The sequence below is a fragment of the Elephas maximus genome, chromosome 22 (genome assembly GCF_024166365.1).
Source record: "Elephas maximus indicus isolate mEleMax1 chromosome 22, mEleMax1 primary haplotype, whole genome shotgun sequence".
NCBI lineage: Eukaryota > Metazoa > Chordata > Mammalia > Proboscidea > Elephantidae > Elephas > Elephas maximus.
Window position 1 is genome coordinate 33,433,248 of NC_064840.1, and position 22,637 is coordinate 33,455,884.

Below are 22,637 nucleotides of genomic sequence, written 5' to 3' on the forward strand. Positions count from 1 at the left end.
TGTTGGGTTTGCTTCCTGTGACACGTTGTGTGTCTGTGGGGAGGCGGGTGTCGTGCTGCTGGGAAGCCCTTGTGTTGTCCCAGCCTGCTGTGAGTAGCTGGTGAAGTGTGAGCAGATGCAGGAGTATGACCTGTGCCTATCCTGTGGCTGTGGGACCAGTGCAGGCAGGAGATACTGACCATCAGTGCCTTCCTGGCTCTGATGCCACTGCAGTGAGGCAGGTGGTTGGACCTCTGAGCCTCACTGGAAACGGTCGAGCCCTTTGCTTATTTGAGGACCTCCGACTAGCCTGAAGGAGAGTTAGGACACAAGGGTGGCTCCTTTGGTGACAGGTACCATTTTACCTTTAACTAAAGATCACCTGTGTGTCATCTGCTTAGTTTCTGCCAAGATCTTGAAATCTAAACCAATACTCCTAGATTCTTGTTCTTTATGGGGTGGAGGGAAATAACTGGGAGGGGGCTGTTTATATTTTCATTTTTTCCCCTAATGTTTACAGAAACCACCTGGGTTACTGGCATTCCAGGAAGTGGAGGGGTAGTAGGTATGCAGGGTGGGGTGCAGATGACGGTGACCTCCAGGGTCATGCTCTGGCCCTTGGTCTCCTGGCTCTCAGGCTCTGGAGCAGGCAGCCAGGAAAAGTGCAGCACTGCCCTTGGGTCCCCTTGTGACTGCGGCCTCACACCATTGCTGAAGAGGGCCTTGCTCTGGGCAAAGCAGGGTGAGGGAATACCACACTCTGGCCACCAGGCGCTTTCAGAAACTTCAGCATATAGGTTATTTAAGAAACTCAATTTAAATTTAGATCAAACTTGGGTTTAGATAAATCTTGGGTTATGATTGAGGGAAAAGAAGGAGCACCCTTTGGCCTGGGTGGGAAGCTTTGCTGAGAGGAGGGCTGTGAGGAATCCTGGCACAGGCACAGGTGCTGCAAGCCTGGCTTTTTGGAGGGCAGGTAGAGCTCTGGCATCTCATGTCACAGAATTACCCTCAGAAATGGCTTCTTAAGAAAGGAAGGGCCTGAGGACAACTAGATTCTGGTCTGCAAGTCATAGGGGGTGCAGAGAGTGCAGTTTCTTGGGTGTAGCTGACTCCTAGCCAGCCCCCAGAGCTGGGCACGTGTCCCTCTACAGCGCGGCTGGACTCCGGGCATTCCAGCTGAGGGCCGACCAGGTTCAGCATCAGCCGGCCTCACTTGTCCCGTGGAACCACGTGTGACAACTGTCGGAGACTGAGTGTCTGGCCTTCCTGCTCTGCCCTGGGCAGGTGCAGAGGCAGCTGGGTGTCAGGATACCTTTGGCCAGTGAAGGGAGGTGGCTGTGGCTTTCTGCCCACCAAGGATGATGACAGAAGTGGGTATGGCGGCAGAGCCTGCACTTAACACCTCCAGAGCTTGTGTTGACGGGGGAGTCGGTATAGGTGCACAGCTGCAACTCCTGCCTGCACGTGTGCCTCGCTGGCTTGCATACAGCTGCGGGGGAGCGGGCAGACTGTCTGGGCCTGCAGCCTGGCGGCCGTTCCAGAGTGGGTCCTCTGTACCATTCTCCAGGAGACCTCAGATAAGAGCGTGATCGAGCTCCAGCAGTACGCTAAGAAGAACAAACCGAATCTGCACATCCTGAACAAGCTACAGGAGGAGATGAAGAAGCTGGCTGAGGAGAGGGTGAGTACTCCTTGGGGGCCAGGGGTCATCAGCCCTGGCTGGCGTGGCAGCCACACCTGGCCTCTCCACAGTGTGTGACCAGCACCATCGGATCCCAGGAATCACAAGCCGTACAATCCTCCCTGCCTGCCTCTCCCTACCTGCACTCTCATCCTTTTCCCCTCTGATGAGAAGGGGGGCACCCAGCCCCTGTGGCAGCTGTGGAGGGAAATCAGGCACCTGAGAATCCGTCACTGATTTCTCATGCCCTTGAAAATGCCTAAAACTTCCCCCTCTCCAGTGAACTCTCAGTCCTTTGAAATGAAATTTGCTTTTTTTTGAGCCTCAGAGTTTACGATATATAAAAACCTTTTATTTTTAGAGAGCTGGCAGCCATGCCCTGCGGTCAGGCAAGGCCCAATTTGGAGCAACCGTTTGAGGGTGGGGGAGCACACCTACCAGGTTCCACATACCCCACCCTACCCTGCTCTCTTCCCACAGTCACTCAGGGCTAAACTAACGGCCTGTCCTGGGCCTTTTTCTTCCTCAGCAGTTTTGTGAAGGATAATGCTAGATCATGGTATTCACAAGGTCCATAGAACCAGTGGAACTTGAGTCATGAAGGTGAAATTTCCTTAGGCCTACCACTGGTTCCCCCACTCAAGAGGGGCACTGGTACAGAGACCATGGTGGTTTGGTAGCAGGGCTGACAGTGGTAGGGTCCCCTGTCTGCAGGCAGTCTGAGTACTTATGATCCCATCTAGGGGGTCTGTGCTTGACCTTGTTTTTTAGCTGTGGTATTAGCTCAAGGGTTTGGCTAAGCAGATTGAGGTTCTCAGTTTTCAGACTGGGTCTATCTATATACAACCCCTCAGGAACAGGTGTCTTGCTGCCTCTGTGGCCTTTCCAGTTCCTTCTTTCATGAGGCCCTTCGCCTGCCCTCAGGTGGGGGTGGGCCTTGTCCCACCTCGAGCTCTGAGGACCATCCAGCCTGTCCCTGATTGAGAGGACAGTGGGGCACAGAGGGCAAGAGGCCTCATGAGCTGGCAGGCCCAGGACACACTGGCCCCTGGCTGTGGGGGAGGACCTGAGGTGCCAGGTCCAGGCTGTGGCAAGCAACATCCGGGGGTGGGGAGAGAGACCCACTCAGGGTAGAAGAATCTGGGCTAGGTGACCTCATATGTGTCCTTCCCTTCTTTCCCTGTCCCACCTCTCAAGCATCCCCTGCCGTCACAGTGCAGTGGTCCCCCTGGGGCTTGAGTCCTTCCTAGCACTGGTCTCTTGGGGTCACCCTCCAGCATATTCCCTTCCTGAGCTACTTGCCTTTTGCCAACGTGCTGACATCCCTGATCTTTGTTCTTTCAGGAGGAGACACGGAAGAAGCCCAAGATGACGATTGTGGCATCTGCCCAGCCTGGTGGCGAGCCCCTGTGCACCGTGGATGTGTGAGGGGAGATATGAAGGCACAGGGGCACCGCTTCAGTCACACACCCCTTACTAGCACCAGCCTCCAGCCTCAGTTCCCCCATGTGGTCAGTTTGTCTAAGTGCCAGATCCAGAAGGTGGCGGCTCTGGTGCATGGGCAGCGATGGCCACCCAGGACACGTGACAAGCAAGCACACTCTCTTTGAAAGTTGTTCACGGTCTGAACGGATGTGTGTTTCAGGATCAATTTGAGAGTAACATGCAGATGGAAGGTGATCTATTGTGGAGTCGCATTAGACCCCTGCTTGTATGTACTTGCTCCCAGCTGTTTTTGAACGTTTCGATGCATCTGTAGTGCGTAATGTGCACTGACAAGAAATGATACTGGAGTGACGGATGCATTGAAAAAATGGCAGCCAAGTTCTGTGGGCTGCAGCTGGTGGTGCTGGCAGCAGCCTCTGGGATGCCTATATGCCCATGGCTCCTGTGGGACCCGCCCCAGGAGCCTGGTTAGGAAGGCACGCTTGAGCACCCTATCCTTAGCTTACCTCCTGTTTTCCCTGAAAAAGTTATTGTTACAACAGAAAGGATTCTCTGACTTTTTTGATTTACAATGAACACAATTTTAGCATCAAGTAATTTTCAGAGATTGCAGGCAAAGCCTTCAGGTGTTTATCCTTTAGCTGGTATGAAATCCCACCAAGGTCACCACCTGGCTCTTTAAGCTGCTCTGCTGCTGGACTGTGTTTCATTTTCCTAATTAAGTTTTAATGCCCTAAAAACACGGCTTCTTAGACCCTGAGGTTCCCTTTGCATTTGCTGCCTCTGGCAAGTTTTTACTAACATTTTTGGCACAGTCAGATCCATCTATCCACCTGTTGATTTTTAAAGCATTTATGATGTTTTAGCATTTGGAAAGAAATGTTTGCAGTGAGTAGTATGTAGATTTGGAATAATGTAGCAAATATAAACAGAATTAAGGCATTTTAGCAAATTGACTTGTCTGAAAAGTGGAAACGAGGACCTTTAGTGCAATCCATTCTTGATCTGCAAACTTGAGCTCCCCTGGGAGCTTGTCAGGTGGCCCCTCAGGACAGGTGTGGTGAGGTGGAGACGCTCCTCCCTGAGTCACGGGGGATGTGTGCGCTCGGGGGCCTGGGTTGTGTCCCCTGCAGGCAAGGTGGTAGTGACCAGCTATCAGCTCCCTGTCCTCAGCACCTATCTGGGTGCTGTGTGCTTTGGTGCACCTTTGCAGGAACCCTGGCTCAGGGCTGCATTGTCATGTTGTGAGGGTATTATCTGCCCTCCACCACGTTCCCACAGATGCTATTGATGGCATTTGTTTTCTGGAAGACAAGGCTGACTGCGTGGGCCACACACGGTGTACCTGTCTCTAATCATCTCTGTGACAAAGAGAGGTTGGCTTCTGTGTTGACTTTTTAAAAAACAAAATCCCCAAATCAAGTTGCTGTAATTAGACACTTGCTTTTTGTCTTGTCTCCTGTCTACAGCTCTGAATAATCATTTGACCCTGATTGTTCCCTTAAAACAGCCAGGTGAGTCCTGGTAAACCAAAGCTTTGTACACACGTTTTCCCAGAGGTGAGCTTAAAGGGGCAGCCTTCTAGAGGCTGATTCTGGCCTGGTGCTGCTACACATGTGCTGTGTCCCTGCACCTACTGTGTGGGTGTGAGCCTTGTGTTTACACACACGCCATGCTGCAGTGGCAGAGGGTGGGTAGAGCTGCTTCGGCAGCACAGCCTATTGTTTACCTCCCAGGCAGCATCTGGGCCCCAGGTGAGAGGGTGAACCCTGATCATCTGAAAGCATAAATCAAAGCTGTCCACAAGGGAATGGCTGCTGTTTCTTTCCTCGAACTGCAGGAGGTTGGGGGTTTCAGTTGGCTGCCAGAATCTCTCATGGTGCCTCTCTGGCTGGGGTGGGGCATCTGCCTGCACACAGCTGCTCCTAGCAGTAGCTGAGCAACATCCTGACAAGGCCCCTGGCCCCTTCCAAGGGTAGGGGGTGGGCTAGCATCTCTTCAGGGCTCAGGGCCAGGTTTAGATGGGAATGAGGCTTAAGAGGCAAACTTCACTGAGTCAGTTGCAGGGGACAAGCCGTGTCCATCCAAGCTGGGGTGGGCAGTTTGGCCTTTGCTTTCTATGTCAACTCGTAGTTGATGCTGGGCCATGAAATCCTCCATCTCTGCCCCTTCTCCTTGGTTTGAAGCATAAAATCTGAGATTCTAATCAAAGGCAAATACACTGCAGTGACACTCCCCAGACACCTTGGGAGGATGCCACCGCCTCTTGTGCTGAGCAAGGGTGCTAAGAACACTGTCCTGGCAAAAGCTGCCAGGTCACACTTGGACTGGCACCAAGTGCCAGGACAGCTCCACACCTGCCAGGAGTGGGCCCCAGCCCCATAAATGCCTGGCAGATGAGCTGTGGTTCCCTGAGCAGGCAGGACACGTATGGGCCATCCTAAACTTGCCCCTTTGCGTCTGTGTGCCAAGTCCCTGGGCTCATCACACAAGCAGTCCTTGGTTTAGCCACTGTTTATTATGGCCCCTGAGGCCCAGCTATACAAAAAGGGATGGGTAAGTGTGGGATGGGATGAGGCCCACCATGCTTCTCTAGCCAGGGCCCTGGGGACTGAGAAATAGCAGCCAGTCCTTGTGCCTGCTGTACATCCTTGGGTATAGGCAGGGGCCACCAAGGAGCCCTTCTGCTTCTGCCCCTGTGAAGGGGTGGGCTAGTTTTGGAAGACCTGGCTTCTGCTGATCTCAGAGTTGGTAATAGGTCTATGAAGAAGGGGGGGCCCCAGGTTGCTGGAGTGTGCCATCTGGGGGCCCTGGAGATGAGGGTGGGGGCAGGACAGAAGGGTCCTGAGCCCCTGCACCGTTGGGGTATTCCACTCTCTCGAACAGGATGAGCATCTCACAGTGTGGGGTCTGCGGGAATAGGTCCACAGCCACAGCCTTGACTGGCCGAAAGGGGGTGCCTTTCACACGGTTTGAAGGGGCCCTGCAGAGGCTGTGGTAGGAAGGCGTGTCCAAGTCAGAGGCACATGGGTGTGGCCAAGGGGCTCCTCTGGGAGGGGAAGGACCCTGGCCCACCCCTGCACTGACACTTACTCCACAAAGTTGCTCATGGCTGCCCGGGGGTTACAGGAGACATACAGGAGCCGCTTCAGGTTTGCAGCTCTGCGGATGGCCAGGATCACCTTGGAATCTGGGGAAGGGCATGTGTGGGTTTGGGTCACCAAAGCCTGTGCCCCAAGGGTTCCCTCAGAGGATGGGGGGCCTGAGGGTGGGCACCAGATACTACTAACCGTCTCTTCCCTGTATACCCCTCCCCCTACCAAAACAGAGGCCACTCACGCAGGCCGGCACGAGGGGGGTCCAGGATGGCAATAAGCTGCTGGGTGGCCAGTCTGCTCACCAGGGTGGCCACAAGGTCCTCTGCCCTCCCACAGTGGAACTCGACGTTGCTCAACTCTAGAGAATGGCATGGCAGCTTTGTTGGAGGGCCCAGGACACCATGATCCCCACAGGGCCTGCCCAACTGCCTGAAGCCCCTGGCCAGAGGCAAGCCCCAGAAGAGGGGACAGGGGCACTGTAGGAAAACCCACTGGCCAAGGCCAGAACCCCAGGCCTTGCAAACACACAGTAGGTCTGCAGGAAGCTCCCCTGTTCCTGGCAAGGACCCTAAGAGCTTGCTTTTCAGGACTAGGTCTGATAGTGGATAACCAGAGCCGCTAAGGAGGCTCTGGTGGTTCTTACTGTTCATGCAGGCATTCACCCGGGCATCCTCCACAGCCTCCTGGCAGAGCTCAATCCCAACAACCTTCTTCACCTTCTGAAACAGCAAAGAGGGCCAACCCACGGCTCCCACCCAGTAGGCTTCCTGGGGCGGGGAGCAGGGACAGGTGACAGCACATGGATAGGTTGGGGTGGGGAGGGCTCACCCGGGCCAGAGCCAGCCCAATGGTGCCAGTGCCACAGCACACATCCAGCACCGTGCTCTCTGCGTCCAGCTGGGCCCAGTCCTGGATGACTGTGTAGAGCACCTCAGCTGCTGGGGTATTCACCTGGAGAGTGGGCCAGTGCCACTGAGATGTCAGAGTGGCTCTATTCTTCAGGTCCGGTATGCCCCCACTAAAGCAGCCCCAGCAGCTGGCTCCAGGGCCCCCCACCAGTACCTCTCTTGACCCCCACACCCCTGGATCCACTGCCTCCTGCTTGCAGACTTCTGTGGCCCTGTCCTCAGCTCCCTCACCTGTCAGCAGTGCTGACCCTCTTCAGTTCTGGTCCTTGGCCTGCCTGGCTATCCACACTATGCTAGGCAATCTCACTTTATTTCCTGGCTTTAAAACCAACCCACCTCACTCCCTGAGTGTCAGACTCAGGCCTCAATGGACCTGCCTTCCCCACCCTGGCACATGGTACCTCCATCCTACCAGTGTCATGCTGTAGACACCCTGGCCCCACCCCAATTCACTCCTGCACTCCACATCTGGCCTTTAGCAGGGCCTGCCAGTCCTGTCTCCAAAAAAGAACTCTTGCTGCCTCACCTGCCCCCCGACCTGCTGACATGGTCTCTCTCTGCTTCTGCCCTTGCCCCCACATTCTTCTGGCAGCAGAGAAAGAAAGCCTTTAATGGTTTCACTCCAGCCCAGAGGCCACCAAGGCCTCCCACCCGCTCCACTTGGAGGGAACCTCCTGAAAAAGTGAGGTGTGCTACAGAGTGAGGGTTGTTCCTCACCATTCCCGTGAAAAGAGGAGATCCATCAACACATAGTCTGCCAGACTGCTACAAGAATTAAAAAACCCAGTTGCCTTCGAGTCAACTCCAACTCATGGTGACCCCATGTTTGTCAGAGTAGAACTGTGCTCCAGAGTTTTAAGTGCCCAGTGTTTCCTGCATGTACGTCACCAGGCCTTCCAAGGAGCCTCTAGGTGGACTTGCACCTCCAACCTTCAAATAATCTCTTTACCTCATATCCCTTGTTCTGTGGTTCCCTTGTGTGGATGTTCTTTCCAAGATCTCTGCAAGGCTAGCCCCTTATCACCACCCTAGCCCACTCCATCCCTCTCCTGTCCTGAGACTGCATCAGGGTTCCCTCCATGTGCCCACGTGACCACAGGAACTCTGGGATACCTGGAAGAAGGCATGGGGAGAGATCTGGAAGGTCAACCCCAGCAGGTCCTCATGGATGTACCGATCCCCAGCCATGTGCTCCAATGGCAGGCCCTCCTGGCTGGGAGTCTTTCTGTGAGTGGTGGAGGGAGGTCTGTCAGCATCACCAGCCCTTGCAAGGCCCACCCTGCCCCTACCCAGGGCTCCTCACCGCTGTCCCTCCTCCACGAAGTATAGGCAGGTCACACCACTGGCCTTGCCTGGCCCCTCTGTGAAATGCTGTGCAAGGCAGGTCTTCAGCCCTGCCAGCTCCTCTTGGCTCAGCTTCTGGAGTTAATGACAGAAAAAGCCTCGTCAGACTGTGCTGCTACCCACCCAGCCTGGGAACATCCTCAGAACGTCTGGGCCCAGGAAGCCCCCGACCCGCAACAGTCACTCCATCTGGCACCTGGGGGTGGAAGTAAGCAATAGCCATGGCCTGGCCACGGCGGCTGGTGCGTACGGTGAGCTGCTTCCAGTAGCCCGTGTATGTCTCCGGGTCATACGCTGAGTATGGGGTGGACCTGTGGGAGCCAAGAGTGGCCCTGAGCCAGTGTGGAATCCCTGGTGTCTGCCTACCAGGAACAGGGAAGCAGACTACCCAGCTTATCTCCTCCAGGCACGCTAGTAACTGCCCCCGCCCCCTGGCCGGGGCAGGACCCTTACCTCACCAACCCAGTCAAAAGTCCTTACCGAATGAACTCCTGGAAGGCCCTCACCACCTGCTTGGTGGCCTCTGGGATGTGCATGGTGTCAAAGGGGGCTGCCACAGCACACGTCCCGCCCTTGTACCTGCCGAGCCGGCAGCCGACAGTGTTGTCCTCCCCATCTACCCCAACGCCAACCAGAAACTCACACTTGTTACGATACTCGGTCTGCATGCAAGGGGGTGGTGAGAGAGGAACAGAGGGAGACATGCCTGACCTCCAGCGCTTGCCAATGGCGGGGACACCACAGAGAGTGAGACCTGGGCTTCCCCACAGGGCTGGCGGTCAGGGGACAAGACCAACACCTAGTAGTTATGTAATGAGCTCTGGGAAGAAACACAAAGCAGGCAAAGGGTGGGAGGGACAGACAAAAGCAGCTTTTTGAAGCACACAGGATGAGCCAACCTGACCTGCAGGGGTGACGGCCTGACTCCCTCCAGTGGGCAGCAGGCTTTGTTGTGCTTGTGCCTCTGTGTGAGCAGCCATGGCAACAGGGCGCGGTTGGTGCTCCCAATTTCCCTGCATGATGAAGTTGGGCTGCAGTTGGACTCAGCCTACTACCTACCACCCAGTCCTGGCCACGTTCCAAATGCCCAGGTGCCTGTGCACCTCCCTCAGAACCTCACTCTCCCCACTGGTAACACAGAAGCCTTACTGCTTCACTCTCCAAGACCATGCAGACCCCATAGCATGTCCTGTACAGTGCACCAGATGGGCTGCACGAGCAAGTGCCACGGTGTGCCCTGAGTCTGCACTCACTTGGCCAGCCGTTGCAGCACCTGCTCACACTCCAGCCGCTTCCGTTCAAGCTGCTCGGCATAGGGCACGGTCCAAAGTGGGGTCACCACATCGGCGATGTGTGTGACCGGTGGCTCACCCTCACCCTCACGCCGCCTCCTCTTGGCCATGGGGTCAGCCTTGGGCCGTGCCAGTCGCACGCTAAGCGGGCGGCCCTTCCAGAGAGCACCATGCAGCACACGCAGGGCCTTGTCCCGTTCAGCCGCACTACGGAATGTCACAAAGGCACAGGGTGGCTGACCGAAGAGCTTGGTCTTGTGGGGCTGCAGGCCAAAGCGGCCCAGGAAGCGCCGGACGTCGCTGAAGCTGGCATGGCGCGGGACATTCTGCAGCTCCAACTTGAAGATCTCCGAGGTGAACAGGTCTTCCCTGATGTAGCTGTAGAGCCCAGTCCCAGGCCTCGTAACTGCAGCTGCTCCTGCCTCCTCCTCCTCCTGGGGGGCCGGGGCCATAGGGCTGCCTAGGGCACTGCTATCGTCCTGGCCGCAGCTCTCCATGGGGCCCTGTGTGAGCACAAGCAGCGGCTGAGCTGAGGGCTCGACCCTGAGGACTGACCACCCAACTCCCTACAAGTTCCCTCGTCCCACTCAGGCTTCCATGGCGCACACAACACCCAGCCCCTCATCTCCAGCCTATCTGATCCCCACCCTTAACTGCATCTCCATCTCCTTCCCTCCCCCATCTCACCCGCATCCCCATCTCACCGGGTTTCCTACCCCCGCCCGGACCTCCCTTCACTTTACCTCGTTTTCATGCGTTTCACTCATCATCCGTCCGCCACCTGGACTGGGGGTCCTATGAGGGCCTCCTCGCCGACTCGTCTCCGACCTGGCTTATGGGAGGCCCTAGGAAGCGACACCGTGAGGCGGTTCTCCGTCCACCGCAGGCGGAGGAGGGACTCAAATCCTCACTGCTTAGGTCTGGGTCTCCGCCGTGGGTCTGCACCGCCCGCCCACCCGGGTGCCACCCCGGCCTGTTCCCCTCGCCGGCCTCCCTCTCCTCCGTCAGCGCGAGTCGCCGACGCAGCGCGTCTCTATCGTCCCGATTTCCGCCTACGTCATCATCACTAGCCGGCTTCGACTCTTGGCCCCCTTCGCGAGCGCGAAGGGTGCGGGCCGCAGGGCGGAAGTGAAAGCAGGGGCCGCCGGGAGTGCGCGCTCCCGGGCTGGGCATGCGCTGCGCGCGTTTTGGCGGGAAGCGCGGGGTGGGCCGGACAATAAGTGTCCGCCTCTGGCGTCAATAAAGCTGCGCTGGTTTTGAATCGCGGCGCGTTTCCCGCCGCCGGGGTCAGGGGTCGGGGTTCGGGTCGTGGGGCGGAGTGAAAAGCGGGCGGGCGGGAGGTGCCGGCGCCAGACGCGGAGGGAAGGAGTTACGACAAGCCGCTGAGAGGCCGCGGAGCCAGCGACGACCGAGCCAGTCGAGCTGCCGCCGCCGCCGCCGCCGCGCTCCCATGGCGGCCGCCAAGGTGCGGCCCGACCCGGGCGGGGTCGTGGCGGGAGGGAACTGAGGGTCCAGGGCCGCTATCGTTGGCCACGTGGGCGGCCCCGCGCTGTCGTAGCCAACCTCCGCCGGCCTGTGGCCGCGGGGCCTGGAGGGCTTGGGGCCTCCGGGGAGCGGGGTCAGTGCTGCAGGGAGCGCGGCCTAGAGGCCCGGGGCGCTCAGTGCTCGGGGGCTTGGGGAGTGCTTGCGTGACCTTGGGGCGGCCCCGGCGAGCCACAGGCGGGCCAGACGGCAGCCATCTCCCCGCGGATCGTCCCCGCTCGGAGAGTGAGGAACAGGCGCCCGATTTCTTCTGGTTTGGCCTAATTGCGGGATTCTCACCACCACGCGTCCCTCTTATGTCGCCCACACAGCCCTTCATTCATTCCATCCTCTTGCCCCGAACCACCGCAGGCCTCTGCTGGCGGAAGCTCGCGTGTCAGCTGGGTACAGCGGCCCTTGGACGCGCCTGCGGTGGGTGGCGGCGGCATTGTTGGCTGCCTGTGTCTAATCCGGCGACCTGGCCGCGGCAGAGCCGCGATCCTGGCGAACGAGGGAGAAGTAGCTAAAGGATTTTATTTCCTTTTCCGGCTTGGGTCTGGTAGTGCAATCTTGATGTTTCTTAACGGGTTTATAGCTCTCTACGTCATGTGTTCTGTAAAACTTGAGCGTAAAACACGATTCTTTGTGCCCTATAATTCTCTAAATTGGATCTAAGTTCTGTGGTTTACATTTGTACAATATGTTTTTCTCTTCCATCAGAAAGTTTTTAAAAAGGGGTCCATCTATTACTCAAATTCGGGAAACACCAGGTGTAAAAAAAAAGTTGATGTGGAGTCGATTCTGACTCATGGCGACCCCAAGTGTGTCAGAATAGACTTGTGCTCCTTTGGGTTTTTAATGGCTGGTTTTTTGGAAGTGGATCGCCAGGCCTTCTGAGGCTTCTCTGAGTGGACTTGAATTGCCGACCCTTAGGTTAGAAGGAAACCCTGTTGGCGTAGTGGTTGAGTGCTATGGCTGCTAACCAAGAAGTTGGCAGTTTTAATCCGCCGGGCGCTCCTTGGAAACTCCATGGGGCAGCCCTATTCTGTCCTATAGGGTCGCTATGAGTTGGAATCGACTCGGCACTGTTTTTTTTTTTTTTTTTAGGTTAGAAACAGAGTGCTTAACAGTTTGTGCCCTCAACTGATTTCAGTTACAGTCATGTGTCATTTATGCATTCTGTGAAATAGGACGTTAGTGGTTTGGATGTTGTGTGAACACCATACTATATACAGGCAGTCCTCGGATTATGAGTGAGTTCCATTCCTAAGTCTGTCTTTAAGCCCAGTTTGTACATAAGTCAGAACAGTTAGGTATGGTTCATATCTGACATCAGTTAGGTAAACGTTTGTCTTAGTATGTACCATATAATATATATTTGTATGCATAAAAATGTAAGTATTTCCAGGTATGTTAAAACGTTTTTAACATAATAATGTTATAATAATATTTTGTTCACGTTGCAAAGTAGCACCTGTTATTACAAACCATCGCATGTACCTCGAATTTTTGATATAATAGTCTTTACAGGGGTTGGTTCGTAACTACAGGTATGAGTATCACAACATGTATTATAGGTTATATATGTTTTTAGGTGCCTGGCAGCGCATTCGCTTGGTATACAAGAGACATGAGATACACGTGTTGCATGTGAGAAGCTCATGTCAGCTGTTGCGTTGGCTACTTTTTTGCGAAGTCCTGTTCTCCAATTGGGATTTCTGAACTCTGTTACAACCTTATGGGACCACGGATGTGTATGGGGTTGGATGTTGCCCGAACCGAGTTATGTGGCGCATGACTGTACGTTCTAACTAAGCGTGATCGTCTTGTTTTGATTTTTTTTTTTTTTTAACACAAGGGGTTACCTATGCAGATGGTAAATCATCCTATTTGCATTTTTTAGTAGTTCAACTCAGTCTTAGACCATAAACTCCACTAAGCTGACTGTACTACAAAGGCCATGTACGTTTCATGTATTGTTCTCTCTTTTTCTTTCTCTGCATGGTATCTTTTTGATTTATCGATTTAGTTTCCAAGGCAAGGTAAAATTGCTGGCAGCTGTGAGAAATACTAGCAGTTCTGTAGTAACGTCTGTTTTTTTACTTTTTAGAGGAAAAAGGCCCACCTTTATGACGCATTCTGGTCACATCTTTTCTCTTCTAGTAAGCAAGAGCATGAATATTTTCAATCCAGGAAGAACTCAAAGGGTTACTTTTTGCTTTAAGAGTGACACGCTCATTGAGGCCCTCTTCAGTCCCTCCTTGTGCCCTTTAATCCGTGCACTCTCTGCCTTATACAGATAGGAAACTGAGGCTCTGAGAGATGAGTGGGCTTCAGCCAGCCACTCAGTAAGTGGGTTGGCCATGTTTTTCAGGAGTCCCAGTCAGTCTGCCCGCCATTTGATTGATGCTTGTGTATCTGAGAAGGGGCCTGAAATCCAGCGTCTCGCTCATATGGCTCACCTGGTGATTCCGTGGAGCTGGGCTTAAGTGCACACTTTTCTTGGTGTGAAAGGCTGTGGGCTTAAATTCCTGCTTTGGGATGAGGCCCATCCTCATTTCGAAAGCTGTGTGTCAGTAGGGGTAACCCCTTGTGGGCCTTGGTGAGCTAGCAGAGTCGCCTCCTTGAATGCTCCCTCCACAGGATTCTCATGAGGACCGGGACACCACTGAAAATGTAGACGAGTCCAACCACGACCCCCAGTTTGAGCCGATAGTTTCCCTTCCTGAACAAGAAATTAAAACGCTGGAGGAAGATGAAGAAGAACTTTTTAAAATGTAAGTAGACTGATGTTGCCCCAGAAATAGGTGTATTTAGTGTAAACCTGTAATTGTGGTATTTTATATGTGTCAAGAATTTCTCATTGGACCTAAGCTATTTGAAGAAAACCAAACCCGTCGCCATTGAGTTGATTCCGACTCATAGAGACCCTGTAGGGCAGAGTAGAACTGCCCGATAGGGTTTCTAGGGAGCAGCTGGTGGATTTGAACTGTGGAACTTTTGGTGAGCAGCTGAGCTCTTAACCCCTGTGCCACCAGGACTCCATTTGAAGAAGGGGCCTGGGATTATGCAATGACTGATCCCACATGGAAGATCAAAGCTCCTATTAGAATTCATTCATTTGACAAAATTTTATTCGATGCCCAGCCCTCCCTGGTGGCTTATCACTGCTGCTCTGTCCACTGGGGCATGACTCCCCAGCTCCCCCTGCCTTGGTTGAGCAGGAAATCTATTTTGCGCTTGGACCCCTTTGTCAGTCTGAAGCTTATGACTTCCCGACTTGACGTTTTTAGAAGCACAAAATAGTGCCTGCAGTTACAGAGGGAAATGGATGATGTCGGAGTAAAGTATATACGTGCTTCTCATTAGCACTTTCAGTGAGAAGCCCCAGTGGCAGTATGGTTTTGAAGTAGGGGTGACCGGCACAGATCTTGTGTTGCAGTGTTGCAGCAAAACATATGTGGCAAGGTCGCAGCACTGCCAGTCCTGTGGCCCATGACCTACATTCATTATTGTGGGGACCTCAGACCAGTTACAGGTTAGTGAAAGTAAGGGTGTAGTCTTTCCTCTTTCCAACTTTGTGGGCCCTCCCCCCAATTCTATCCAAGACCTCCTGGTTAAGGACCCCTGATTGCTTGGCTGTGGAGTGATGGAAGGAAGCAGAGACAGTCACCACAGTGTGACCCCCTCTCCCGTCGAAGCAAGGGTAGCTGGGAGAGCAGTCCCCTCCCGGCCATCCCCATAGGCCTAGAAAGGAGAGCCCCTATGCCCCCTTTGTCTCTGACGGTGCTGGGCATCTCCTCAAAGACACTGGTTCAGCAGGGCTTTGCCCTACCCAGAAATGATGCTGTGCCCTGGAGGTGGCTCCATGAGAGGGGAGGGACCTTCCTGTGGAAGTGAAGCCAGCAAGCTGGGCTTTTACAGTTTGGCCCTCGAGCACCATGTTAAAGCACTCAGGACTATCTTGTTCAGAAGAAACCTTGTGAGAACTTTGTTTCCTTAATAGAATCGGTGTTGGGGAGAGAGTTTTGTGCCCTACACCCAGGGACCCTGGCAGAACAGCGGAGCTGAGGGGCAGAAGAGGGCAAGTGTTGGTGGGTAGGGAAGGGAGGAAGTTGGTGTGAGCCCTGAGGGCAGGACTGCTGGGCTCACTGCAGGATCTCTGGCACCATTGTGGGGGGTGGGGCGGGTGTGTGTGCATAAGAAAGGTGTGTAGCAGTGTGAGATAGTGCTTGTGGCCAGGAAAGTGGGGTGTCAGGGCCAGAGCCTGGTTGCCCAAGCAGAGGCCTGCAGTAGCCCCTTCTCTGGGTAGGCCAGGCCATGTGCAGGAGGCATCTTGTGTTTGAGGAGAGGGCTGGCCCTGCGTGAACAAGGCCTCTGCCTGCTTGCCTGCCTCCACACTGTCCTTATGGCCATCTGGGGTAAGGAGTGCTTACCCTGCTTCACCCTTGGAGATGCCCTACACTCAGGTTGGCCACTGTGCCCACCTTGGGCTCTCATCCCTTGACTTGAAAAGTCAGCTGCGTGTTTATTGGGGAGAATGTTGTAACTGTGATTGTGTTTTTCTTTTTTACTGTGAAATAAAAACAATCTGAAGTTTGTTTAACTGTTTGCAACTTTTGATGGTATTTTGAATTCATAGTTCCTAACAAGAAGAAAGGAAAGGGTATTTGTTGAAACATCAGATGCGGCCCCCCGCCTTTTATTTAACGCACAGAAAACGAAAGTTCTTTGTAGTGATAACTAGAGATGTATTTTTTTCCTTTATTCATCTGTGTGGAAACCCTGGTGGTGTAGTGGTTAAGAGCTACGGCTGTTAACCAAGAGGTCGGTGGTTCAGATTTACTACGTGCTCCTTGGAAACTCTATGAGATAGTTCTACTCTGTCCTTTAGGGTCAGTATGAGTCGGAATTGACTTGATCGCGATGGGTTTGGTTTTTTTTTTTTTTGGTTGGATTCATCTATTTGTGTATCTAAGCTCTCATTTAACGATTTTTTTGAAGGCGGGCAAAGTTATACCGTTTTGCCTCAGAAAATGAACTCCCGGAGTGGAAGGAGCGGGGCACCGGTGACGTGAAGCTCCTGAGGCATAAGGAGAAGGGGAGCATCCGCCTTCTCATGCGCAGGGACAAGACCCTAAAGATCTGCGCCAACCACTACAGTAGGTCCCAGGCTTGCGTTGGGAGGCTCATGGACCTCTGGGGAGATGGTTTCAGGGCTCTGCTGGGAACCTGGGAGGGAATGCACAGTTACAATGTATTTTTAAAATTTAACTAGGAAATGAGGTTTTCAGATGTGCCTGTGAGCTGAGAGCATGCCTACAGCAGGGCTTCCAGAATGGGGACATGGGACCCAGCAAGACAAGCGTCTGACTGGTGCAGACACAATGCAGGCAGAGGGCATGTGTGTGCCACTCGTGTTAGCCTTCCAGCCCTTTGGTGTGGTCTGCCCCAACCAAGGTGTCTCCCAGGGATGATATGGGAGGGGACACCAGTGCTTCTGGGGAGAAAGCACTTCTGAGGCTACTCAGGCAGCAGCAGGTAGGCTCTGGACAGGTGCAGTGCATCGTCCTGGGCTTGCCCTGGGGGGAGGGGGGTCTGCAAAGGCCACCTGAGGCCTGGTTTGTGGTAGAGAAGTTTGTCTTGACTTCTGGCTGTTCTACAGTGACACAGTTGCTGTGCCTGCTCCTGTACGTTGGTGTCTTCAGAATCAGATACACTGGGGTTGTTTCCTTAGTTCAGCATGGTGTCTGCACTTGCTGGGCATAATGCGTGCCCCGGAGGGCATGAAGAGCAACCAACCCTCGCCCTGCCTGCACAGCCTGTTTGCTCCCTGGCACCATCTAGCTCCAGCCGAGTTCGCAGCCCACTTTATCCTCAGTGTCTTCCCTGACACCCTGTGCTTCTCCTGCAAAGCCTCAGCAAGGGCCAGGTTGTTTTTGTGTGAGAGCTGTCCCCACACAGCTGTAAGTTGGTCCGGGGCCACTGGGCGCGAAGCTGTGTCCACAACCCAGCAGGGACTTAGCCTGGCGCACCTCACAGGCCCCGGTAGATAGTCTGGGTGGGGCATGGTGTGATTGCCTGTGCATTCACGGACGGCCCTCCAGCTCACTGCATGGGAAGTGAGTCTGGGTGGGAAAGAGGAAGCTAGGGGTACAAGGGTGAGATGTGGATGCAGGTGCGGGCAGGGGTACCCTGTGACCCAAGAAGCCCCCACATTCCGGTTCAGGCAGTGATGTGGGTGCATGGATCCAGGGTGGGCATGGCTGGAGCCCCGGGATGCTCCTGTCCTTCACGGGCTGTTCTGGTGAGTCATTATTCACAGGGGCATAGCTCCTTTGGGGCAGCTCCCTGCTTGGTGTATGATCCATCTTCCCTCATCTCACCTGGGGTCCGACTGGCCCCAGGTCCCAGCTGGAGAGGGATGGATATGTGTATTCTAGGCCACACTTGGCCTTTCTCCCTCACGGGGTGACTGCAGATCCTGTGATGCACAGGCACCTGTCACAAGGGCTCTGTGTCCATTTCTGGTGGCTTCATCCTCTGCAGCCTCTGGACAATGGAAGGTTGGGAGTGTCTGAAGGCCCTTGGCCTGGCCACATGCCCTTCCTCCTGGACTCTTCTCTTCTACTGGCCCCACGCCCACCTCCTGGTTGGCCAGGCCCCTGGCAGTGTAGACGTACCGCACACTGGGCACCCTTGGTAGGAAAGGCCTGGCCCACTTGGCCTCAAGCCCTTGAAGTCTTTGATGCGGGACCTTGGAGCTGCTTGGGTAGCAGGCAGGCCCTGGGCTGGGTGTGGGGTAGCCACACGGTTGAGGGCAGGACTGCGGTGAGTGCTTCTAGGATGGTGGTTAAGGAGACCCTTGCTGTGCTGTTCTCACAGTCGGAGCAGCTGCCTTTTCCCGGGTTTTGGACAGTCTTGGTTTTAAAATGAATATGGGGGGTTCTCAAGGAGGTGTGGTTAAGAACTAGATTCCAGGGGACTTGGTCTGGGCCTGGTTCACAGATCCCAGGCCTTCCCTTGAATTGCCCAAGGTCAGGGCTTTCGGATGGGGCGTGGGCAGGCCTTGTGGGGTCAGCGCAGGTCTCAATGGACTTTTCTCTCCCCCAGTCACACCACTGATGGAGCTAAAACCGAATGCGGGCAGCGACCGAGCCTGGGTCTGGAACACCCATGCTGACTTTGCGGACGAGTGCCCCAAGCCAGAGCTGCTTGCCATCCGGTTCCTAAACGCTGAAAGTACGCAAAACAGCTTGTGGACAGGGAGAGTGGGGGTTCACTTGTGGTTACCAACCTTAACACATAGTAGCTTAACGGCAATAAAAATGCTGTTGTTTTGGGGGAGAATTAGCAGGAAGTGGGGAGTGCATGAGAGAGGCTGTGTTTCTGCTGTGCGGTCTGGGGCCAAGAGGGGTGGGCCTGAGGGCAGTCTGAGGTGCAGAGTGCACGTGCCCCCAAGGCCGGGTCCCTTTTAAAACCAAAGGCATCTGAGTGCACCAAGTCGTTTCTAAACAAGACAAGGTCACCAGTGTTAAAAAAAAACAAAACCTGTTGCCATCGAGTTGATTCTTACTCTTACCAACCCTTTAGGACAGAGTAGAACTGCCCCATAGGGTTGCCAGTGGGTGGCTGGTAGATTCGAATTGCTGACCTTTTGATAAGCAGCTGAGCTCTTAACCCCAGGGCAAGGAAACCTGGCTCTTTAGCTTCCTGTTTAAGCTACAGCTTACATCAAGATGTGGAGTGTGAGCCTAACCCCAGGGATTTCTCCCAACTTTTCACACCATGCACACTCTCATGCCCCGCAGGGCTTTGCCACCGGGGCGGGGGCTGTGGTGGTTGTGTAGGTGGGGAAGGCATGTCCAGGCAGAAACCCAGGCAAGTGGCACATCTTCTGGACAGTCACCTGGTGTCGGGGCTGTGCTGACATACACAGGCCCGAAGTGACCTCTCCCCAGCTTGGGGGTCTTTTCAGTTGAATTTTCTGGCCTGATTTTCAAAAGCTGTGCCCAGTGGGCCCTGGAGGAATCGGGTGGGTTGGACGTATGGCCTAGTGTGGCCTGGTGCAGCAGCCCATTTCCAGCATGAATGACAATTGGAGCCCATGGCGTAGAAGGACACCCACTTGGTTGGCCAGGGTCCCCTGCTCTGCCTGAGCCTGATGCTTCCATGTGGCAGAATTGTTGTGAAATCCAGTGAAGGGAGACAGGGCCCAGGCCTCAGGGGGACTTAGCAAACGGTCACTGCATGGTATGGGCAGAAGTCCAGGCCACAGTTAGATGGCCCAGCTCATCCTTAAAGTCAGGAGTTGCCATGGCATGGGCCCTCTGTGAGTCCCACCTCTTCAGACTGGTCAGAACATGTTCCCTTCACCGAGACTTCTCCGGCCTCTTAAGATACACTTTTTTTTCTCTCCACAGATGCACAGAAATTCAAAACAAAGTTTGAAGAGTGCAGGAAAGAGATCGAAGAGAGAGAAAAGAAAGGTGATGTGGTGCTGTATATGGGGGGTGAGAGCTTCCTCGCAGACTCACTCTGCATCCGACTGCAGTCCCAGGCCGGGTGCTTTTTCTGTCTGCCAGAGAAACTCTCCTGGCTGTTGTGAGCGCCTTGGCCTGTCTGAGGCAGCACACTGCCTGGGGACACGTGTGCCAGGTGCATGCTCCCTGGCACTGGCCTCGGCGGTTGGAGCAGGGAGCCGGGTCACAGAACTGTAACTAGAATCCTGTCAGAAGCTAGAGGGGCTGTGAGATGATGTCCTGCTCATTGTGAGCCAGGTGGCGGCTGCACGAAACTAAGCCCCTGAGCCCCGATGGATGGTCTAGGCAGGGAGGAAACGCCTGCTTGGGTGACACTTTTTTTGATGAATGAGCTTGTGAGAAGACAGGCTCACCCTGGAGATGATCTTGGCGGAGATCCTCAACTGAGATGGTGGTAGAGAGGTGACCTGTTGGGCTTTGTCCCAAGCTGCTGTTGAAGTCATCCCCAGGGCCGGCCGTGCCCCCCAAGGGTTCAGGTGACGCAGTGAGGCATCGCCTCCAGCCTGTGCCACATATGGCACTGTCTCCGTGTTTGGGCAGTCTGCAGTAAAACCTGCGAAAGGTAGAAACCTGTCAGAGAAGGGAAACGCAAACATTTTCTCCTAACTAGAGAGCGATAGAGAAGTGGTGACTGCACCCTGTCAAAGGTGAAAAACTTGTAAGACCTGGGAAAAAAAGGCAGTCCCGTTGAGTTCTGGCTCTCACAGGATTCATTGTAATTGTGCTACTGTTTTCTTACTGTGTTCATTGGTGTCTTTTAGCAGGATTGGGTAAAAGTGATAATGCTGAAAAAGTGGCTGAAAAGCTAGAAACTCTTTCGGTGAAGGAGGAGACTAAGGAGGCTACTGGGACCAAGGTGTCTGAAGGTGAAGAGGCCAAGGAGAAGACTGAAGAGAAGCAATAAACGGTCTTACATTATTTTCTTTTCCCTTTCCTTTTTCTTACTTCTTTTTCTTTTTTTTTTATCCCACCCAAGGTTTCTGATTTATTTTTATTCTGTTTTGTTTACAAGGGACTTTATATAAAGCAGCTCGAACTCCAACATCCAGATTGTTTTTTTCTAAGTTTTTGTCCTATTGAAGACAATTTCAGAAAATCCATTCCCCAGTCATGAAAATGTACTGTGCTAACTTTCTTTTCCATAGTGGAAACACTTATTTATAGTCATCAAAAATAGAGAATAAAAACCACATTTGATAACTGTATCAGAGGTCAGGACTGTGTGTACATGGCTCAGCACTGGCGGCTCAGGTGCCTACGTGTCCGCATGCCTGTGGGCAGTGCCTCTACTGGGCTGTGTCCTGGGAATGTCTTGTGTGTTGTGTGTGTACACGTGTGTGTGTGTGTACATGTATGTGTGCTTGTGTCTATGTCTGAGTTTTCTGGGCAACGAAGGGGTTTTGTAACTGGCCTAGGCGCTAACATCAAAGCTGGGTTCTCGGGAGACTCGTGCAGGCATCACCGAGGTTGTACATGTTGAGGCTCGTTCTGGGCTTTGGGAGGTTGTGGCACTGTTGGCAGTTGGGGCTGTGTTGCCTGTGGTGTGTCTGAGCCTGCAGCTAGTGGGGCAGCTGGGGCCGGCCCAGTGGCTGTAAGTGGCCATTGGCCATCGAGGGCCCAGGTGAGCAGTGTTGGGCCCATGTACTTGGCTAAGGCTAAGGCGGCTGGGGTATGAAGGTTGGGGTTTGCTGAAGGTTCTGAGGCTGATGGTCACTGCTTTGCCATGCAGAGAGGACTTTATGCAGAGAGAGACTACTAGGATAATAACTAGGAGGATGGCACAGGGATATGCTGGCTGGGCGGGTGAGTCTCTGGCCTTGGCCAGGCTGTTCTTGGTCCACCCTGGTGGAGGGAAAGGCCAGCCCCATGGCACACATATCCAGTCTGGTGCAGTGACCACAGCCTTCTGTCAGAAGCCTTATGAAGCACCATACCACCTTTGCCCAGGAATGTTGACCACACGTGCTGTTCCCTCCAGCATCCTCGGAAAAAAAAACACCTCGCCTACTGGCACCTCGGTGTCTGTCTGGACCCCTGACCTCTTGGGCTTGAAGCCCAAACTCAGTGGTGTTAGAATGGTGGACACTTTGGATAGCTTTAAATAAAAGGACGTTTTCAAGTATCCAAGTGGGTTAGTGGTATTGGGGGTCTATCTCTAGGCATCTTCAGTCAGGAAGTATGTTTTTCAGTGTCACTGTGGAGGTGTCTGCAACCCCATGGAAGAATGTATGTACTGGCCAGGCTGCACTTTGGGGGGTGGATTCTGAGGAACAGGCTGGCCTGCCTTTCAGCAAGAGGTGCTGAAGACAGAAGAGCAGGAGAGGGTCTCCCATAGGGCACATGTCCCAGCTGTGTTCCTTGTGGCTCTGAGCCATCAGCACCTACCAGAGGTGCTTCATTGGTGTGTCTGTCTGCTCCACCTAAACTTCACATCCGGTTTAAACATCAGTCCTTGTTCTTCTGGTGGAATGTGCTCCCAAAGGAAGCTGCTGTTCTGTTTAAGACCAAACTGAATACTTGACTGGCCATTTTTGTAGTGCTGTGTCAGCCTTGGGCCTGGTGGCGTGGTTCCGCTTGCCTCCAGCAAGCCGGTGCTGGCACAGTGTCTTCCCACACAGAGGTGTTGAGGCTTGCACATGGGTGCTGTGAGGTGCTGCTCTTAATGACATGGAATTGTGATGTCGTATCCTGTGAATTTTTATAACTGCTGTGCTCCTCTGAAGATGGTGCTGTGCCACAAACCAGTGAGAACTTAGGGTTGGGGGTGGGAGTTGATGCGTGTGAAAGCCAGTGTCCCAAAGGGCCCTATCCTCCTAAGGGAA

The 22,637-nt window shown here is 54.0% G+C and overlaps 3 protein-coding genes and 1 non-coding gene across 10 annotated transcripts in view; 3 read left to right on the plus strand and 1 right to left on the minus strand.

Annotated features, from left to right (window-relative positions):
• Window positions 1–5,565, plus strand: part of DGCR8 (DGCR8 microprocessor complex subunit) — a 44,308-nt gene extending 38,743 nt beyond the window's left edge. For all 3 annotated transcript variants that reach the window (XM_049865624.1, XM_049865622.1, XM_049865623.1), the window contains 2 exons: window positions 1,550–1,663; window positions 3,008–5,565. In XM_049865624.1, coding sequence (XP_049721581.1) covers window positions 1,550–1,663; window positions 3,008–3,091 — 198 coding nt within the window. In that variant the 3' untranslated portion in view covers window positions 3,092–5,565. The remainder of the gene's footprint in view (window positions 1–1,549; window positions 1,664–3,007) is intronic.
• Window positions 5,566–5,607: 42 nt separating this feature from the next.
• On the minus strand, window positions 5,608–10,758 carry TRMT2A (tRNA methyltransferase 2 homolog A). The gene is made up of 12 exons (XM_049865626.1): window positions 10,495–10,758; window positions 9,713–10,254; window positions 9,364–9,472; window positions 8,940–9,121; window positions 8,656–8,770; window positions 8,419–8,534; window positions 8,229–8,340; window positions 7,036–7,158; window positions 6,851–6,926; window positions 6,449–6,565; window positions 6,203–6,299; window positions 5,608–6,101 (listed from the first exon to the last, which is right to left on the minus strand). Exons 1-12 carry the CDS (start codon window positions 10,519–10,521, stop codon window positions 5,870–5,872), a joined length of 1,848 nt encoding a protein of 615 aa, XP_049721583.1. The 5' UTR covers window positions 10,522–10,758; the 3' UTR covers window positions 5,608–5,869.
• A 302-nt stretch (window positions 10,759–11,060) lies between these two features.
• RANBP1 (RAN binding protein 1) lies at window positions 11,061–21,018 on the plus strand. 5 transcript variants are annotated; one of them, XM_049865628.1, is made up of 7 exons: window positions 11,238–13,434; window positions 13,916–14,049; window positions 16,277–16,434; window positions 18,386–18,514; window positions 19,696–19,761; window positions 20,577–20,722; window positions 20,828–21,018. In XM_049865628.1, exons 1-6 carry the CDS (start codon window positions 13,402–13,404, stop codon window positions 20,717–20,719), a joined length of 663 nt encoding a protein of 220 aa, XP_049721585.1. In that variant the 5' UTR covers window positions 11,238–13,401; the 3' UTR covers window positions 20,720–20,722; window positions 20,828–21,018. The 5 variants fall into 5 exon arrangements, with proteins under 5 accessions (XP_049721587.1, XP_049721588.1, XP_049721585.1 ...); XM_049865630.1 differs by lacking the exon at window positions 11,238–13,434 and adding an exon at window positions 11,061–11,216 and having other exon boundaries at window positions 20,577–21,018; XM_049865631.1 differs by lacking the exon at window positions 11,238–13,434 and adding an exon at window positions 11,062–11,216 and having other exon boundaries at window positions 20,580–21,018.
• On the plus strand, window positions 19,800–19,925 carry LOC126066186 (small nucleolar RNA SNORA77). The gene has a single exon (XR_007515038.1). It is a non-coding gene; the product is annotated as a small nucleolar RNA SNORA77 (small nucleolar RNA).
• Window positions 21,019–22,637: the final 1,619 nt, after the last annotated feature.